General features: G+C 42.1%; 1 protein-coding gene across 2 annotated transcripts in view; it reads right to left on the bottom strand.

The window, feature by feature from the left end:
• GMEB2 (glucocorticoid modulatory element binding protein 2) overlaps positions 1–14,043 on the bottom strand; it is a 31,895-nt gene that overhangs the window by 15,934 nt on the left and 1,918 nt on the right. Inside the window, exons 2-4 of one of the 2 annotated variants that reach the window (XM_075276924.1) lie at positions 2,650–2,789; positions 618–692; positions 316–401 (exon numbers count right to left, since the gene is read on the bottom strand). In XM_075276924.1, coding sequence (XP_075133025.1) covers positions 316–401; positions 618–692; positions 2,650–2,768 — 280 coding nt within the window. In that variant the 5' untranslated portion in view covers positions 2,769–2,789. The remainder of the gene's footprint in view (positions 1–315; positions 402–617; positions 693–2,649; positions 2,790–14,043) is intronic. The other variant, XM_075276925.1, reaches the window with a different exon arrangement.

Consider the following 14,043-nt stretch of genomic DNA (forward strand, 5'->3'; position numbering starts at 1 on the left):
GGGGGGATAGAGGAAAGGAAGGAAGGGGGTGACAGAGATAAGGGTCTCTTACATGGCAGACAATTGATCAAATGAGTGCTGATTTCTCAGCTCATTGCACCTTTTATGTACGCCAAAAGATCATTGCTGTCAGTAATACATGTCCCCATGAAAAGAAGGGATGTGCTGCCAACAATATAAACTGTACAGAGATGAAAACCTGTATTACTAATCATTGATTGTTCCATTAGTTTACTAAACTAATGTGCACATTTCCTGCCCTGTAGTTAGCGCCAATTGACATGCTATGGTAATAGGACCTAAAGAGATACATACCTAATACGGCTTCTTTCAGCTCAGCAGAAGCACTAAATGCAGCTGCTGCTATGTTCTCAGACTCCAGTGCTTCTTCTGACAGGGTTCTGCACATAGATAATGGGACAATTGTTATGGCAGTTACAAGATCGTTGACCCAAACAGTTCTGACAAACATGTCAGCGTCTGCAAGATATTTAAGTTGTGGCTAACAAGTTTTAGCCAACTGAATGGGCATCACACAGTAGTGCCCAAGGAGTTGTCTGGTAAGGAGGTCCTTGGAGCCCCTTATGACAAAAGGGGGCCCAGTGGTAGATCCCTACCTGAAGGCTCCAGACAAAGAGTCATCACTACTCCCAACCCAGGGCAGCCTCAGCTCCTGCCCATTCCAGATTGCACTGTAAAGTTAACACATGTGAATTATTGTGCTGTTAAAAAGATCATGAAAGCAGAAATGTCATTTTTCAACGTGGATTGGGTTTTCTTGAACACTTTCATATACACTAGAAACATTAGAAAGCACTGATGGGAATCTGTGGCCTTGAATCCCATCCCCCCACTACACTCACCATCCAGTACAACAGAAATCAAAGGCCTGAGCTTAAAGGGGTATTCCCATGCACATAACTATTTTAAAATTTGTAGATAATTAAAAGTTAAACATTTTTGCAAATGTAAATTAAATATTTTGCAGAGTTTTACAGATATTCTCTAAATATCTTATGATCACAGTCTTGTCGTCTTGATCAGCTGCCATTGGATACGACCATGAATGCAGGAACTTTCTAAGGTCAGAAAATCCATCATGATTTCCTTATTGTGGCCAGGATATCTTCTGATACATGTAGTGTCTCTGTCTGATGACCCAGTTACAATAAGAAAATCATGGCTGGGTTCCTGACAAGTCCCAGATCATAGAAAGTTTCTGCATTTGTTGTTGTATCTATTGGCAACCGATCAAGACAACAGACTGTCACCACTAAGATGGATAGAGAAAATCTTTAAAACTCTGCAGAATGTGTAACTCCTTACAGTATATTAGCAAAAATGTTTAACTTTTAATGATCTACAAATATAGATAAGATTATGTTCATGGGAATACCCCATAGGGATTCTTATCATTATCATTCTGTGACACCCCTATGTATCAGTAGTGGCACCAGTGGGCACAATTCTGTCCCATATACGACATTACACAAACTACTTCAAGCTCCGACTCAATTGTTTCTAAAAATGTATTTTTACTTTTTTGGTGCTCCTTAATATCCTCTCAATAACCTACATAGAGAGGCAAATGGCCTGAATAGAGTTAGAGGACTGCCAGCAGCCCCCAGCTGGAAGTGTTTGAAGATGCTCCCATGAGTTCATCTCGGAAGCAGGTCTTGCCTGTTGCCATGACAAAGCCGGGGGAGGCAGATGGGCGCCGCCAGTTACAGCCTCATATCCCATTCTCTCCATGGAGAGATGGCATTTCAGGACATACCACATAGATTACAATATAGAACAGGTGACAAGTGAAGGCACTGTGACTTTAACCAAAGAATCAGTCTCACGAAGATATGTAATAGAGTGAGAACTCGATATACAAAAATATAGGAATCCCCTCTATGTGAAACCCCCCACAGGCTGCAGCTACTGACACATCATATGTCAGAGGGATTATTTTTGTTGCACGGTGGAAATTGCTAGTTTACCATTTGTAAACCTGAAAAGGCCAAGTCACAGTGACATGTAATGGCGGCCATATTGATTGTCACCCAGCTTTCCCAAAAGCAGCATCCTTACTTCCTTGCTGTCAGTAATTTTTTCTCATCACAGCATAATAGTGATAGAATCACAATAAATTTATTACAAGTTTATGAAGCAAGCATGGGAACATTAATACACAGTTCACCTATGAGAAAACAAACAACTTCAGTTTAGACGTCATTGCCACATCTATCATTTGACTTATATCAGTTCCGAAGATGATATTGTTCCAATCGATCTAACATTAAAAAAAATTAAGCAACTTTGCAAATAGTCTTGATTAAATTGGTATACAGCTCATATTAAGACTTATGTGTCTCCATGGTAACAGACTAAAAACACCTTATGTGTTGTCTGATTCTGTAGTCATATGTGTTACCCTATATTCCCTCTGTCCTTCTTCAATGTTAAGTTGGTTATCAAAAAGGGTAAGAGTAGAAACACGTGGCTATGCGACCAGATAACACACAGGTCCACATAGGAGCCGTATTCATAAAACAGAGATTTCATCAAGAGTATTTTATTTGCTATAAAGCGTTCTACCTGCTCCTCTGCTGTATCTATAGTTTACTGTTCTAGATGGAAATACAGAATTGGGATTCTTACCTGTTGGTAGTGACAAGAACAGCTTTCACCTCTTCCACACCACTCCCATCCATAATATGATCAGGTGTGGTCACCACCACCACTTCTTCTACATGCACGCTGACATCTGGGGTGGCCATGTCTGAAGGACCCTTACGGAACTGAAGACGAGATAAGCCAATCACAACACAGATCTTGTTGAATTACTCTGCACCAAGTCTCAGATATTACATGTCAAAGTGCAAGTCCTACAGCTTTCCCACCTGTCTGTCAGAATACATACAGTGCCTACAAGTAGTATTCAACCCCCTGCAGATTTAGCAGGTTTACACGTTCGGAATTAACTTGGCATTGTGACATTTGGACTGTAGATCAGCCTGGAAGTGTGAAATGCACTGCAGCAAAAAAGAATGTTATTTCTTTGTTTATTTTTTTTTTAAATTGTGAAAAGTTTATTCAGAGGGTCATTTATTATTCAACCCCTCAAACCACCAGAATTCTGTTTGGTTCCCCTAAAGTATTAAGAAGTAGTTCAGGCACAAAGAACAATGAGCTTCACATGTTTGGATTAATTATCTTTTTTTCCAGCCTTTTCTGACTATTTAAGACCCTCCCCAAACTTGTGAACAGCACTCATACATGGTCAACATGGGAAAGACAAAGGAGCATTCCAAGGCCATCAGAGACAAGATGGTGGAGGGTCACAAGGCTGGCAAGGGGTACAAAACCCTTTCCAAGGAGTTGGGCCTACCTGTCTCCACTGTTGGGAGCATCATCCGGAAGTGGAAGGCTTATGGAACTACTGTTAGCCTTCCATGGCCTGGACAGCCTTTGAAAGTTTCCTCCCGTGCCGAGGCCAGGCTTGTCCGAAGAGTCAAGGCTAACCCAAGGACAACAAGGAAGGAGCTCCGGGAAGATCTCATGGCAGTGGGGACATTGGTTTCAGTCAATACCATAAGTAACGTACTTCACCGCAATGGTCTCCGTTCCAGACGAGCCCGTAAGGTACCTTTACTTTCAAAGCGTCATGTCAAGGCTCGTCTACAGTTTGCTCATGATCACTTGGAGGACTCTGAGACAGACTGGTTCAAGGTTCTCTGGTCTGATGAGACCAAGATCGAGATCTTTGGTGCCAACCACACTCGTGACGTTTGGAGACTGGATGGCACTGCATACGACCCCAAGAATACCATCCCTACAGTCAAGCATGGTGGTGGCAGCATCATGCTGTGGGGCTGCTTCTCAGCCAAGGGGCCTGGCCATCTGGTCCGCATCCATGGGAAGATGGATAGCACGGCCTACCTGGAGATTTTGGCCAAGAACCTCCGCTCCTCCAACAAGGATCTTAAGATGGGTCGTCATTTCATCTTCCAACAAGACAACGACCCAAAGGACACAGCCAAGAAAACCAAGGCCTGGTTCAAGAGGGAAAAAATCAAGGTGTTGCAGTGGCCTAGTCAGTCTCCTGACCTTAACCCAATTGAAAACTTGTGGAAGGAGCTCAAGATTAAAGTCCACATGAGACACCCAAAGAACCTAGATAACTTGGAGAAGATCTGCATGGAGGAGTGGGCCAAGATAACTCCAGAGACCTGTGCCGGCCTGATCAGGTCTTATAAAAGACGATTATTAGCTGTAATTGCAAACAAGGGTTATTCCACAAAATATTAAACCTAGGGGTTGAATAATAATTACCCACACTTTTATGTTTAAAATTTATTAAAATTTAACTGAGCAACATAACTTTTTGGTTTGTAAGATTTAGGCATCTGTTAATAAATCCTGCTCTTGTTTGAAGGCTCTAACTTATTTGCATCTTATCAAACCTGCTAAATCTGCAGGGGGTTGAATACTACTTGTAGGCACTGTATCAACAATCCAAGTGGAGTGCCAACTCTTACTTACTGTTCTGTTGAAGAAGCCTACTGAAGCTTTGTTTATGCTGGACAACCTGTGTTTTGTAACCCCTTAAGGATGTAACCTACTTTTGCCTTCAGAATGGCGCATTTATTTTTGCTCTTTATTTCCTCTCCTCCAAGGGCCTCAATTTTTTTTTTATTTTTCTATCAATGGGTTGTTTTTAGCTAAACAATTTGTACTTTTCAATAGAACTATTTGGGTGTACTTATAATCCTTTTTGGTTTTCGGGGTGGAGTAGAAAAAAAAAATTAAATTAAGCAATAAAAAAAAAAAAAGTGTATAATGTCTCTTCTGCATTACTTTTATGCTGCGCCTCACCACGTGGGGCATTAGCCTAAAGGTAACCTGAGATTTCATTAAAAGTTAAAATAAGTGCAGGGACTACTAGGCAATTTGTTCTCTGTATAAGCCTACCTACATAGTGTGCTATTAGCAGCACAAAACTATTACCACTATTATGGCTGCAGCACATTTCACATTTCTCTCTCAGGCTGTGGATGTGTACAAGGAGTAGTCTGATCCCGTCCCTATCCATTACCACTACTACTGCTTGTTTATGTACATGTAATTCAATAAAATAGCAAACAAATATCTGGAAAAAAAACCCACAAGTGAACATCATTTAGGAGATCGAGTGGTAGTGGACTGCAAATACAGGACATGATGCAGGTAAAAAGATCCATGGAAAATTAAAGTCTGAGCACAATAAGGAAATCTGCTTGCTGTCTGCCCCATCAGCACAAAAAACCTGAAGTATATAGAAATAGTAAACTCTCTGTACATTGCAGAAGTTCCAGAATGCTCTCAGTACCTGTATTGTACAGACAGAGATAGCAGTTTGCAGAGGTACAAACTGTAAGGAAAACAGACCTCCCCCCATTCACTGTGTCAAGGGAAAACCGACCCTTCCCTTTTAAAGGGGTATTCTTACAGTAACAATTGTCATATCCTACTAATATTATAAATGTGAAAGTTTGTGTGTTTGGATGTTTGCGAGTTTGGATGTTTGTTCCTCAATCACGCTAAAACGCCTTGACGGATTTGTGTGAAATTAGGCTACTTTTGGTGCCACTAAACAACATGGCTTCCTAGCAGTAGACTCACAAAAGCAGGACTCCTAGCCCCAGCTATAGACTCACACACACTGCCTTGCATTTCCTGTCACAACCTGCCTGCACACTCCTTACTGTCGCCTCAGGAGTAGCCCTCACTCTACTCACTCACATTTACATATAGCTTTCCACTACACACAGAGCCCTGTTGCTCCTGCCTGCAATTAAAATGGACTGGGATGGATTGCAGGCATTAACACTTGACCCCCCCTCCAACACCCCTTTCCCTTACCTTCAACGTTGCAGACCGGCTCCTGCCTGCTGACCTCACAGGAGCCGACCTGTTCCATACTGAATGCTCCCACGCCTGTGTTTACAATCCTACTATCCTGTCCATAGCCCAGCCGCGATAGTAAGGCACACAATCTCTCATAGACAGCAATACACTTGGATTGCCGTCTATGGAGACTTGCAATCAAATGATTGTAGGTTCACACCCCTCAGTGGAACGAAGAAAAAAGTAACAAAAAAGAAAACAATAAAAATATAAAAAAAATCATCCAACAACACATATAAAACTCCAAACTACTGTGATGCATATACATATTAGTTACCATTCCACCCAAAAATGCCCCGTCTACTAATAAACTATTTGCCCTACTCCCTCAACGTCACACTCACACGTAACAAACCACCATTTTGGTTCACACTTTGGACTATCATTTCAATAAAAGCTCATCTAACCAATACACATTCCCGAGAATGCTATATCTACTGTTAATCTGGACCCGCCATATTGTGGTTGCAAAAAAAAAACCTTAGGGAGCCTTCACACGGCGTAAACACGCGTGTATTTTGCCAAAATACACATGTAAAAATACACATGTCAAAATAAGACTCCCATTCACTTCAATGATATTTTTTACACGCCTGTAAAATGTCGTTGAAGTCAATAGGAGTCTTATTTTTACACGTGTATTTTGCACAAATACACACACGTTCACTCCGTGTCAAGGCTCCCATACACTCAGTTCACACCACCGTCTGCTATCCGTTCATGCGGTTCCATCTTCTGTTGTCACACAGTTCGCCCCTAAGTGTGGCTGACGCTGGGTCCACACTACCGTTCAGCACTCCATATTAGGTTTCCATCTTCTGCATGCAGAAGCCGGAAACCTATCAGACCGGGTCCGGCCATGAATGGCGGTGAGTGTTTTATGCTCTCCGCCGCAACACCCTTTTTTTGAAAATCAGACACAGAATACTGCATGTCCGACTCTGTGTCTGGTTTAAAAAAAAAAAAAAAGGTTTTGAAGCGGAGAGCATAAAAAAGGTCCAGTATGTACATGTCTACTATACCATATAACAGCTGAAAGTAAAAAAATAAAAAGCCTACAAAAATAAAAACAAATTGTCTGTATTACTACATACACACTTTTACAGTTTCACACGTCTGTGTCCGACCAATTCTCAAATCACCGCAGACGAAGTCGCGGGTAAAAGCTAGTTTCATATAAAAGTAAGTTACAAAATATCATTGCCACCAATTGAAAACAATTAGCAAAAGTGTCACTAGGAAAAGCCCAATGAAATCCCCCTATCCCTACCACTGTTTGAGCGCTGTTGTCAATGGATACGACCTGTAGTCCCATCTTCATTCAGGACGAACGTGCCCAGTTTGTTTCTTTCACTTTCTCAAGGCAGGTTACTAGATCAGGGTTACATAACCATCCATGTGTCATCCTTACAGAAGGAGCATGTGCAGTGCATGAATGAGATCTGTTATTGTATATATATGTACTATATAGGTATAGTAAAGCATAGTAAAGACTGCCCACTCTGGCCACTGAAAACGGAGAATGTAATGATGCTATTGGGGTGCAGATCTTGAAAGAGAGATAACATAGGAGGCGGGTGAAATCAGAGGTACAGTGCAGATGGTTTATCTACATGGTTGTTAAAAATAACCTTGTAAGTTGAGAAAACCCCTTTAAGCGTGACGTACCTATGGATGAATCTTCCTTAGATAAAGGGAGTGGATAACAAATTAGCTAAAAGGTAGACACCTAGTAGCAGGAACTTTAGGGTCCATTCACGTAGTTTTTTGGCCAGGATTTTGACGCGGAATCCGTCTCAAAATCAGCCTCCAAAAAAAGTCTCCCAATAGAGTTCTATTGAACTTTTTGAGGCTTTTTTGGAGGCTGATTTTGAGACGGATTCAGCATCAAAATCCTCACAAAAAACTCTGGGTACATTGACCCTTCTGTGTTCACACAGAGTTGTTTAGCTCAGGAATTTGGTCAGGAATCTGACTCAAATTCCTCCTCCTAAAAACGCCACACCATAGGACTGTATGGTGAGGCGTTTTTTGGAGGAGGAATTTGAGTCAGTTTCCTGACCAAATTCCTGAGCTAAACAACTCTGTGTGAACACAGCTTCTCTTCAGGCAGTAAACAGTGACATGTTTAAAGGGAATCACAGGTAAAGACATCTCCACTAACTGGCCTCAGTAATCACATGTGCGAAGGTACTTCCACCGGAGGAGCTGCAAGATCGGCGCACACGGAGAGGCATCGGAACGCATGATTATGTTTATATTTGTTTTTTCATTTTAAGCCTTTTATCCCAGATCCAAAAAAGTTGTATATGCGGGCATAACCTGCTGTTTAGCCATGTTTATTGGATTGTATATTTAAAGGGGCTCTATCATTGGGAAAAGTAATTTTTAACTAAGCACATACTTGTATAGCCTTTAGAAAGGCTATTGGACATGTACCTTTTGTATGTTAATCGCCACAGTAGTTTTTTCAATGAGCCCGTTTTTATTCATATGCAAATTAGCCTCCAGCAAGAACCAAAAGTCTCAGTGAACACACTCTGCTGTGTGTGTGAGAGAGCAGGGAGAGGAGGAGTCAGCAGCAGCCTGTGCTGTGCACATAGCAAACAGTGCTCACTGAGACTTCCGGAGTGCTCGATGGATGCTAATTAGCATATGAATTCAAAAACTACTGAGGTAATTTACATACAAAAGGTAGGTGTGGAATAGCCTTTCTAAAGGCTATGCAAATATGTGCTTAGTTAAAAATGACTTTTTCCAATGATAGAGCCCCTTTAAAGGGACTGGATGCCAAGTCACATTTTCAGAGCCCTGACAGTGCCACTAAAGTGGATTTCTCCAAGAAGCGACTCCATTTTGTAAAATACACCCCTGAAGGAATTTATCAAGGGGCAAGGCAAGCATTTTTTTTATCTTTGAGCGTTGTATTAATTTATTTTACAGAAATTAATGCGCAGCTTATGGTTGACCTCCACAGATCATCTGTACCAAAAAGGCATGGCTCTTAGTAACGTTTACAAACCATGAAGACACTGGTCACTCGCCTTACATACTGTAGCAGCTGTTGTTTTCTGCAGCACAGGCTCATTAAAGTCTATGAGGTAGCACTACATTATATACACACACTGCTAGAATTTGTACAGAGAACAGCACAGCTTGCACCATCTAAACATTACAGAGAGTGCCATGGTCTTTATACAGCTGATTTGTGGGAGATATGGGTGTCTTACCCCCACAGATCGAATATTGGTGGCCTATCCTTGGTATAGTAAAAACTGTATAACCCTTGCACTAATGCCTGGTTCACATCTGCGTTTGGGATTTACCAGCGCATGTATCGAGAAGGGGGTTTAAGGCAAGGTTGAAGTCGCCACATAAAATGAGGCGACCTCTGGCGAAAGCTTGGAGGGCTTGGAAAGTGGACACAAGGAAGGGAACCTGATTAGAGTTAGGGGAGTATACGTTAGCTATAGTGTACAGTGTACCATAGATCTCGCAATTAAGAAAGAGGAATCTGGCATCCGGGTCTACCAGGGAGTCTAGGTGCTTGACTAGCAGATTTTTAAGATAGCCACTCCCTTGGTCTTACCCTGAGCATTACTGCTATGTACTCAGAGGAGGAAATAGTGGTTCTTAATATTGGGGATATGTGCCACAAGGAAATGCGTTTCCTGCAGACAGAGAATGTGTACTCTACGCTTGTGTGCATCGTAAAGGACCTGGGAGCATTTTTCGGGAGTGTTAAACCCCTTGACATTAAGGGGCGAGATGTGGGGCAGGAAGGGGGAGTACTCAACATGGGAGAGAGGCACGTAAACCTGAACGTAGGCAAGAAGACAGACGGGGAAACACAAACAGAAACAAGCAAAATAATCAAAGAAAGATGCAGAGAGCAGAAAGAAGTCCTCAAGGGGACTACAGGGAATGACATTTTTTTTAAATTAGTTTTTAATTTATTTGCCTACAGAATAAGATATCATACAATTTTCTGATCTAGTAAATGTATGCAAGCCGAATTTTGTATATCAATGCAGACTCACTTCTGCATAGTAGATAGTGGGATATAATACATCCTGGGCATGGTGATAGTCATGTGACACATCAAGTGATCCCCAGCATTGAGTCAACAACTGGGTTTGTGTTTGTTTAGCACACAGGAAAACTATATAGCAAAACTAAATAGGACTAATGGAAAAAACATCTTTATTAACTGCCTCACTGTGTGTATTTATTTATCGGCCTGGCTCTAATGGTTTCTTGACGTTAATAAAGTTAATTGGTAACAAATAAATCGTCAAGTAGTAACTAAACTGAAGAGATGCAAGAAGAATTTAAGATTTTCTTCTCCACAGACAAATTGATGAGATGATGCTGTAGTAAGGACGGGTTCGCATCTGCGTCCTGGTCTCCTCCTTCAGGTTTCCATCTTCTGCCCGAGAAACTGGACAGGAGACAGAAACCGGCAGTCAGTTTTCAAACCGATTCATTTGAATGGGTTTGCAAAGTGTCCGCCCGTGAGCGTCTCCTGGTCTCCACAGCAAAACCGTTTGGTTTATTTTAACGGACACAAAGTTGGACATGTAGGAGTTTGCGTTCGGTAAAAAAACCGGTTTCGTTGCAGAGACCAGACGACACTCACGGGCCATCACCGGTGGACACTGGATGCAGGGTTTCCGTCTCCTGTCGGAAGAAGACGGAAGCCCACAAAGCAGAGACCGGGCGCAGATGTGAACCTGCCCTAACATTGTATATACATTTAGGCTTGATTCACATCTGCATATGGGTTTGCGTTCGGTGGATCCACTTGGGGACCCCCGAACAGAAAATTAATCCACATATAAAGGCAGTTACCTTAGGAAAACCACAGACCCCATAGACTATAATGGGGTCCGTGTGGTTTCCGCTCGAAAAATACGGAGAGAAAAGTGCTGCTTGCAGGACTTTTCTCTCCGAATTTTCCATGCAGAGAGGGGTATGGAATCCCCAAACGCAAATGTGAACAGAGCCCGATAGACATGATAATGAGATAATGCTGCAGTGATACTGTATGTATTACTACTTCTATATACTACTACCAACCTATCTCCTGGATGATTAATGACATTAATTAGCATACGTTATTAACTGAAGATCTGCTTGGGTCAGTAACTAAAGATCAGCTGTTTGAAGAGGCACATTCATCAGTCACATGTCCGGATGGCAGCTCAGTCTGGTGCGAGTGACTGGCCTGAGCATAACCACAATACATACTGTATGTACGGAGGCTGCAGTACTCACCCAAACGTAGCTGTTTGACCAGGGACCCCAAGTGTCAGATCCCTGCTGTTTCTTTCATTGCTAACTTATCCAAAGGACATGTAATCAATTATTTAGCCTGGAAAACTCATTTAACTGAATGCCAGAAACATTTCACTGAACTAAAAAGTTGTGGTCAATGACTGCAGCTCAGACTGGTCCTCTGTTAGAAGTGATGTACCACAGGGTTTAGTGCTGGGTCCGCTGTTATTTTACTTATTTATTAACCCCTTGGGGGCAGAGCCTAAAAGTACCTTAAGGAAACGGCCTCATTTTTCAAAACGGACGTGTCACTTTTTTATGGCAATGGCTTTGAGATGCTTTAACTTACACAAGCGATTTTGAGATTGTTTTTTTGTGACACATTGAACATTATGTTAGTGGTAAAAACACTAATCAAGATTTTAGCATTTATTTATAAAACAAATATAGGAAAAGAAGGCTGGTTTCCCATGGAATTACGCTCCTGTCATTCAGACATTTAAAGAGGACCTTTCACCACTTTTGGGCACATGCAGTGTTATATACTGCTGGAAAGCTGACAGTGCGTTGAATTCAGCGAACTGTCGGCTTTCCCGATCTGTGCCCGGTGTACAGAGCTTACGGTGCCGGTACCGTAGTGCTCTATGGTCAGAAGGGCGTTTCTGACCATTAGCCAGAGACGTCCTTCTGCCTCGCGGCGCCAATCACGCTGTGCTGTGGAGCAGGGAGGAACTCCCCCCTCCCGCTCCTGATAATGCTCGTCTATGGACGAGCTGTGTGAGCAGAGGGAGGGGGCGTTCCTCCCGGCTCCACAGCACAGCGCGATAGGCGCCGCGAGGCAGAAGGACGTCTCTGGCTAATGGTCAGAAACGCCCTTCTGACCATAGAGCACTACGGTACCGGCACCGTAAGCTCTGTACACCGGGCACAGATCGGGAAAGCCGACAGTGCGCTGAATTCAGCGCACTGTCAGCTTTCCAGCAGTATATAACACTGCATGTGCCCAAAAGTGGTGCAAGGTCCTCTTTAAACACGTGTCAAAGTGACTGCTGTAAAACAGAATCCCATAGACTTCAATGTGTGCCGGTCTTACGCGCACTACACATTGAAATCAATGGGTTTAAAAGCCTCCCTTTCATTTCAATGTGTAGTGTGCGTAAGACGGCACCCATTAAAGTCTATGGGATCTGTTTTGAAGTGCTCACTCTGACACGTGTTTACGCGTCATAATGAGCGGCGCATTACTCCGTGGGAACGGGGCCTAACTGCAATTTTTCAGATTTACAAAAAAATTTCCTTATATATTAGAGAAGCCCCATGTTGCGGAAACGCAGCTTTCTTTGTTGCAGATTTTACTGCGGTTTTTGTGCCGAAGCCATGAATGGCTATAAAAAGAATGGGAAATATATATAAAAAGTATTCATGTGAAGGTAACAAATTGTTGAGGTCCGCAATACTTTGGTCCAACTAAAATTCAACTTTTAATAAATCTTCTTAAAAATCCATAAATTAAAAAAAATTAAAATTAAAAATTATGGATTTTTAAGAAGATTTATTAAAAGTTGAATTTTAGTTGGACCAAAGTATTGCGGACCTCAACAATTTGTTACCTTCACATGAAAGCTTTTCTCTTTGGAGTCCAGAGATTTGGAAGGTCGTGCACCCTTTGGTTTCCACTATATGGTGAGTGACAGTGTCTGCTTTTTTTGAACTTTTTTATATATAAAAAGTACTTATACTTCTCCCTTCTTCTCAATCCACTCCTGATTTTGGGTCAACAAACCGCAGCAGAGCTAGTAAAGTGGAATCCGCAAACATGTGACCCCACTTTGGAAAGTGCACCCCTCAAAGGATTTATCTGGTGGTGTATTGAGCATTTTTAACCCTTGAGTGTTGCATTCATTTAATTTCCAGAAATGAATGTGCAGGTGATAATGAAAAGTGAAAATTGCAATTTTTCCAGAGATCCACCATTTCCCAGGCACAACAATTTTTGGAGCATTCATCTCGGACACAAGTTTGGCACAATATATTGTGAACCAAAAATTACATATTCCTGGAAAAATTGCCATTTTCTCCTTTCATCATCAGCTGCGTATACATTTCTGGAGAATAAATTCTAGCCACAATCGGGGGTTAAATATGCTCACGGTACCCCTGGGTAAATTCCATCAAGGATGAAGTTTCCAAAATTTAGTTACTTCTCAGGGAATTCCTCTACTGGCATTTCAGGGCTCTACAAAAAAAAAAAAAAAAAAAGACATTGCGGCTGAAAACCAAATATTGTGCTCCAAAAACCACATGGCCCTCCTTCCCTTCTGTGCCCAAATAGCAGTTTATACCCACATAGGTACGTTATCCTGGGTACACCAGTGTCATATATGTGGGCATAATCTGCAGTTTGGACACACAGAAGGGCCCAGAAGGGATGGAGCGCTATGTGGCTTTTGGTGTGCAAATTTAAAGGATTAGTATCTGGATGTCATGTAATGACTTTGCAGAACCTCTAAGGCACCAGGAAAGTGGATTTCCCTAGTAAGTGACCCATTTTGAAAACTGCACCCCTCAAGGAATTTATCAAGGGGCGTAGTCAGCATTATTTTTCCCAGACATGAACACATAGCAGGTGAAAAATACATTTTCAAGCTGTAGGGAGTACATTGGCTACATCAAAAACTGCTCCCAATGCCACCCGCTCACATAGTAAGGGGGCATTCACATGGGGCAAAATGGCTCAGGTTCTGGCACGACTCCGCACGGAATTCACATGGTGTCCGTGCCCTGGGTAAAAATCTGCATATGACGTAAGTCCTAGGGGAAGTGAAGTTG

Source organism: Leptodactylus fuscus, chromosome 6 (genome assembly GCF_031893055.1).
Source record: "Leptodactylus fuscus isolate aLepFus1 chromosome 6, aLepFus1.hap2, whole genome shotgun sequence".
Lineage (NCBI taxonomy): Eukaryota > Metazoa > Chordata > Amphibia > Anura > Leptodactylidae > Leptodactylus > Leptodactylus fuscus.